This window comes from Notamacropus eugenii, chromosome 5 (genome assembly GCF_028372415.1).
Source record: "Notamacropus eugenii isolate mMacEug1 chromosome 5, mMacEug1.pri_v2, whole genome shotgun sequence".
In the NCBI taxonomy this organism is placed as follows: Eukaryota; Metazoa; Chordata; class Mammalia; order Diprotodontia; family Macropodidae; genus Notamacropus; species Notamacropus eugenii.
The window spans coordinates 4,192,501-4,199,471 of record NC_092876.1 but is presented as its reverse complement, the minus strand read 5'-3'; the positions used below and the strand labels follow the sequence as shown (position 1 = coordinate 4,199,471).

Genomic DNA, 6,971 nt, shown 5'->3' with positions numbered 1-6,971 from the left:
ACGTTTTAAGGAATAGGATTTCAGTATGGCCAGTTATCTTAGTGAAGAGGAGTCACTTCTGAGCTACCTTGTGTAAAATAACAAGAAAACTGATTTTACTTATGTGTTATTTGAGCTAGAATAGAACATATGTGTAGAGCATGTTCTGAAGGGCATGCAAACTCAAAGAGGTTCCCATTTCTAAAGGATTCTGGGGGCAGTAGTTTATGTTTATATCCATCTGGACGTGGCTAATAACTGAACATGTTTTACTACAGACAACTTTTCCTATAAGCTGTTCTCAGTACACAGTTTGGGATGATTATAATTATACATACCATGCAAAGAGTTTTGTTCTTGCTATTAAGCACCTGAAAGTGAAGTCAGTTGTGTAATGTTGACCCCAGGGATGAAAAAGCATCTATTTACCATGAGTACTAAGTTATATCATAAGTTATGATTTTTCATGATGGATCTCTTACTGTTACCCGTGTGAAATTAGTCAATTCTTATTAGGCATATGTGATCCTTGAGAGCTGAATCCACCTGAAGCTAATTATGATATTAAACCCATAATCCATGATGTAACTTTGTGGGATTGAAATTCATGATCTCCTGGTGGACTTCTCATGGGAAAAGTTGGGAGAAACTCACAGCATGGGCTGAGAAAGGATTCCCCTGACTCAGTTTCTCCAGTATGACATTTTCTCTTTGGCTCAATGCAATTGGTGATCTGTATAACTTTTGCCTGGAATTGAGATGAATTTAGGGAACCATTATCCCCCTACTGTGAAGCTGTGTCCCTGATTCTTCTTTTATGGCAAATTTATATAATCATGTTAGGTACTCCGCATAAACAGAAATAAGTAGATTTTTTACTTTATTAATGGGTTTTAGCTACGTTAAGGCTTGTCACACATGACTCTACATCTCCTAACTCTGCATCTTTACTGATTCCTACCCCTTCCTGCCCACCCACCCCCCCAAGCATTGAATGCTGTCCCTTATCTCAGACTCCTGGTTTCACTGACTACCTTCAAGTCTCCCCCAAAATGCCATCTTCTGCAAGAAGGCTTCCTTGGTCCTCCATCTGTTTGATTTCCTGCAATTTTCCTTGGATATTGCGGCAGGGGCTGCCAATTTTGAATGCTAAGAGATCGTGAAAGAAAAGACATGGGCCAAGCAGAGAGTGGAAAGAACAGATCCCGTTTATTAATCTGTGGTTAAGTGTTTTTATAGTGTTTTTACAGGCAAGCAAGCAGGGTTATTCCCATGAGAACATTTTTAGTTTACTTCTTATACTTCTAATCTAGTTCCTCCAGTGAGACAACCTTGGGGCGCACATGCAAGGTCAGGATGTTCTTATCCTTGCATATTAAGAGTGGGATGGTGAGTCAATTTTCCTGATAATGGCAGCCCGCATGCTAGTACAAGTGTCGAGTAAAACCTGGACAGTACCTCCCATGTTGGACTCCATCAGTAATGACCCTCTATAGCATATAGTTTGTATGTAGGAGGAAAGGAAACAGTTTTAAGAGCCTGCTTTGTGCCAAGTGCATTTTACAAACATTATCTCATGAGACACTAACAAAAGCCCTACTGTGTAGCTCCTGTTATTTCCACTGTACAGTAGAGAAAACTGAGGCAAATTAGCTAGTGTCTGAGGCCAGATTTGAGCTTGGCTTTCCTAACTCCAGGCCCAGCACTCTATCTACTGTATCTCCTAGTGATTATGTATGTATGTGTATATTTGTGTAAATGTACGTAGTTGTTTGCAAATTCTCTCTTACTTTCTTTTTTGAATCTGGCAGAATCTGTTGAGCCTGAGTTGGTTCAAAGGTGTAACTGCCAAACATAATACTCTAGATGGATTTCCATAATTTATTATGAATTCACAATTATAGGCCAGAAAATTCTCATGAAACTTGGATATTATAAGCAAAGTTGTAAAATCCCTCTCTCCAAACCCTACTTTGGCTCTTAGAGGTCGTAATAACTCAGTAAAGCACTGTGTTACTCTAGAATTGGACAACCTCTTCTTTCCCAGGGCTGCTAAGATTTAATCTTGGTTGACCTTGCCCAAAGAGAAGGTATCAAAGCATTTGGTAAGTCCCCAAAGCATAAGGAGAATTTACAAGTCTTTTCCACTTTCCCCAAAATGTTATTATTGTTATTATTTTAAAAGCCAAAAATACACAATTAAATACTCAGTTTTTAAACATGGTGCCCACATTTCTCTAACAGTTTAATTCATCATTTTTCAGGACTTAGATCAAAAGGAGTTGATTTCCTAAGAATACAACTGTATCAACCTCTACATATCATTTTTAAAATTAACAACATTTCTCATCAAATAATTTCCCAAAATCACAATAAAAAGAAATTTTGAAGTATAATAACAAAAGCACTATTACAGATGTCAAACAAATCTTATTGTTTTGACAAAAGAGATTGGAAACAAAAACCTGTTACCAATGAAATTACATCAATTCAGTTGAATATACCTTCAAATTATTTAAAAAGAAAATCAATCTGTCCAGTAAGGATTTTAAAACTCTAGAATGACTGCAGTCAGTTTTCAAAATGTTTATACCAGAACTTTTTGTGCCAGCAAAGAACAGGAATCAAAGTGAATTCCCATCAATTGTTGAATAGCTAGAGAAATGACAGTATATGAATTCAAAGGAATGTGATGGAAGACTAATGACAAACATCTGGATGTCAGAGGGAAAAGCCATGACATTTACAGGGGTTTATTTACAGCAAGTAATTTTGGATGTTTAATGAGGTCTCTTATACTGAAATTTAATGAGGTCTTGAAGAGATCTAGCCTTGTTAATTAGATCCATAAGTATGATCTCCAGCAAGATTATTCCAATGTCTATGCAAGTACTGTTGAAATCCAAGGCAAACCATTCAATGTCACAGTAACAAGTCTATCTTCCAACAATGATTCCAAAGAGGCCAAAGCTGCTCAGTTCTATGAAAACCTAAACATTTTCTAGGGAAAAAAGGCAGAGGTGGTAAAGATCTAGATAATCATTGAAAACATGATCTGGAGCTGACTGAGGCTCTAATCATGGAATTCTTATTGGAAAATTCAGACTCCAATTGAAGAAAATAGGGAAAATCAACAGACCCTACAGACATGACATAAATAGCATTGCTTACGACTATGAATTGGAAGTGATGCATAGATTTAGGGGATGATATCTGATAGACAGAATGCTTGAGGACTATGGACAGGTTCTTAATATTATACAGGAGGCAGCAATGAAAAATTTTCAAAAGTAAAATTAGAGCAAGAAAGCAAAGTGTCACCTGAGGAGGTCTTACCAATAGCTGAGGAAAGCAGTAAAAGCAAAGGTGAAAGAGAAAGGGAGAAGATATATCAAAATGAATGCAGAATTCCAGCGAATAGCAAGGAGAAATAAGGTTTTCTTAAATAACAATGCAGAGAAATAGAAGAAAACAATGAAACGTCAATTACATTAAAGAAGTTTTTCTCCAGTATGGATTCTCTGAAGTAGAGGAAGGTGCCATCCCCATCTGAAAGTGTTTCCATAAGAATGGACTGTCTGCTTGAAAGTCTTTCCATATACATTACATACATAGGGTTTCTCTCCAGTAGAGCAAAATGGGCCCTCAGTCTTTCAACACTGACTATTTTGATAAGACTTCTCTTTAGTGTGGATTCTCTGATGATAAGCAAGGCTGGAGAGGTAGGCAAAACCTCTTCCACATTGATTACATTCATAAGGTTTCTCTCCAGTGTGGATTCTCTGATGATGAATAAGGCCATAGTTGGAGGTGAAAGCCTTTCCACACTGATTACATTTATAAGGTTTCTCTCCAGTGTGGATTCTCTGATGTAAAACAAGTTTTGAGCTCTGTGTGAAGGCTTTTCCACATTTATCACACTCATAAGGTTTCTCTCCAGTGTGGATTCTCTGATGTACAGCAAGTTTGGAGCTGTATGTGAAAGCTTTTCCACACTTATCACATACGTAAGGTTTCTCTCCAGTGTGGATTCTCTGATGATGAGTAAGGCTGAAACTGAAGCTGAAAGCCTTTCCACATAGATTACATTCATAAGGTTTCTCTCCAGTGTGGACTCTCTGATGTCGAGCAAGTTTGGTGCTCTGTGTGAAAGCCTTTCCACATTGATCACATTCATAAGGTTTCTCTCCAGTGTGGATTCTCTGATGTGCAACAAGATGAAAGTTTCTTGTAAAAGCTTTTCCACACTGATTACATTGAAAAGGTTTCTCTCCAGTATGGCTTCTCTGATGTGCAGCAAGATTAGAGTTTCTTGTGAAAGCTTTTCCACATTTATCACATTCATAAAGTTTCTCTCCAGTGTGGATTCTCTGATGTTCAGCAAGATTATAGCTTCTCTTAAAAGCCTTTCCACATTCATCACATTCATAAGGTTTCTCTTCAGTGTGGATTCTCTGATGTAGAAAAAGTTTGGAGCTCTCTGGGAAAGCTTTTCCACATTTATCACATTCATAAGGTTTCTCTCCAGTGTGGATTCTCTGATGTGCAGCAAGAGTAGAGCTGTAACAGAAAGCCTTTCCACATTGATTACATTCATAAGGTTTCTCTTCAGTATGGATTCTCTGATGCAAAGCAAGACTGAAGCTACAAATGAATGCCTTCTCACACTTATCACATTCAAAAGGTTTCTCTGCAGTGTGGATTCTCTGATGTGAAATAAGACTGGAATTATGACAGAAAGCCTTCCCACATTGATGACATTTATAAGGTTTCTCTCCAGTGTGGGTTCTCTCATGGGCAACAAGGTTAGATTTCATTATGAAAGCCTTTCCACACACATTACACTCATAAGGTTTCTCTCCAGTATGGCTTCTGTGATGCAGAGTAAGACTGGAGCTGCGTGCAAAAGTCTTTCCGCACTGATTACATGCATAAGGTTTCTCTCCAGTGTGAATTCTCTGATGTACAGCAAAATTGGAGCTGCAAAGGAAAGCCTTTCCACATTGCTTACATTCATAAGGTTTCTCTCCAGTGTGGATTCTCTGATGATAAGTAAAATGCGAACTCCGTTTAAATGCCTTCCCACACTGCTTACATTCATAAGGTTTCTCTCCAGTGTGGATTCTCTGATGTGCAGTAAGACTAGAGCTGTAATTAAAAACTTTTCCACAATGATGACATTTGTAAGGTTTCTCTCCAGAATGGATTCTCTGATGTACAGCAAGATTGTACCGCTGTTTGAAAGACTTACCACACTGATTACATTTATAAGGTGTCTCTCCTCTGTGAATTTTCTGATGCTTAGCTAGACTGGAGTTGTGTCTAAAAGTCTTTCCACACTGAGTACATTCATAAGTTTTCTCTCCAGTGTGGATTCCCTGATGTGCAGCAAGATAAGAGGTGTATCTGAAAGCCTTTCCATATTGATTACATTCAGAAGGTTTCTCTCCTGGGTGGATCCTGTGAAGCACAGTGCAGCTCTGTCTCCCAGGGAAGTCACAAGGACCACCCCACATTAAACCTTCCTCATTAGTTTCTTTCATAGAAATGCTTAACTTTTCAGTTATCTCTTTCATTTCAGATGTAAGCTCTCCCTCTGTAAGAAAAACAAAACAATAAAACATATACAGAGATACTTGTATACACACATATAATTATAAGCCCTTCCCTCCATTGCCAGAAAGGAAACTCACTGCTGTATATTCCCCAGGCTAAGTGTAAAGTCTTTTCAAAGTTCAATGGACAGAATCCATCATTGCAAAATGCCATTAGGTCACAGCAGCAGGATAACTTGATTTACAAAGAGCTTCACACACAATCACACTGGATCCTCACAAACAGCTGTGACACAGGCAGACCCAGAAATTCTCAGTACAGTCTCAGCTCAGGCCATGGGCTCAAAATGACTCAGTTACTTGCCCAACATCCCTGCAGCTGAGACAAGAACTTCATCCTTGCAAGTAGGCATGCTTTGTCCACAGTACCAGATGGTTGTTCTCCATTGCACTTGCCTTTCTTTTGTTTTTTTTTAAGAAAAAAATACTTCATTAATGCAAGTTGATTGTTTTCTCCCTCCCTTTGCATCTTCCTATTTCTTAAGATGCAGCAACACTGAAATTAGGCCAATTAATAACCCTGGAATGAGGATTTAAGTTCAAGGAAAAAGAAGGGTCTAAGATGGAGGGGTAGAAGGATGGACTTGTAGAAGGTCTCCCCACCACAGCGCCTAAAGTACCTGTAAGAAATGACTCTGAACAGTTTCAAAAGTCAGTTAGACTTTTCTAAAGCTCTTCCACCTGGGTGAGAAGGGAGCAGGGTCCTGTCCTGGTTCTGGCCCCAGAGGGCAGCAGGGTCTATTTCTGGTGCCCCTCAGCCTAAAGACTCTGGGGGAATTGAGTAGCTGATCTGAATCTCACCTCTGAGTGGCAGTCCTAGGGTGAGGAGGAGCACTGACTGGTAAAGCTAGTAGAGGTTCTGGAGGGGGAATTCTACTCACAGATCCTGTGCAGAAAAGCTTGTGGCTGCTCTCAAACCAGAGCACAGACAAAGAGAGGAGTAAACTCCTCCCCCTTGCTTGTGCCACCTTGGAGGAACTGAGGACATACAGGTCCCTAGAATATACCCTCCTCTTGACAAAAGACTCAAAAGTCAAGTAACTGATTGGGGAAATGCCCAAAAAAGGGGAAAAAAATAAGACTATAGAAGGTTACTTTCTTGGTAAACAGGTATTTTTTCCATCCTTTCTGATGAGGAAGAACAATGCATACCATCAGAGGAAGACATCAAAGTCAAGGTTTCTGTATCCAAAACCTCCAAAATAAATGTGCAATGGTCTGAGGCCATGGAAGAACTCAAAAAGGATTTTGAAAATCAAGTAAGAGAGGTAGAGGAAAAATTGGGAAGAGAAATGAGAGTGATGCAAGAAAATTATGAAAAGTGTGTCAATACCTTGCTAAAGGAGACCCCCCCACAAAATTGCTGAAGAAAATAAT

The 6,971-nt window shown here is 39.0% G+C and overlaps 1 protein-coding gene across 1 annotated transcript in view; it reads right to left on the bottom strand.

Moving 5' to 3' along the window:
* Positions 1–1,169: 1,169 nt before the first annotated feature.
* Positions 1,170–6,971, bottom strand: part of LOC140508149 (uncharacterized) — a 19,868-nt gene continuing 14,066 nt past the window's right edge. Inside the window, exon 5 of the mRNA XM_072615916.1 lies at positions 1,170–5,575. Within this exon, the coding sequence (XP_072472017.1) occupies positions 3,633–5,575 (1,943 nt within the window). The 3' untranslated portion in view covers positions 1,170–3,632. The remainder of the gene's footprint in view (positions 5,576–6,971) is intronic.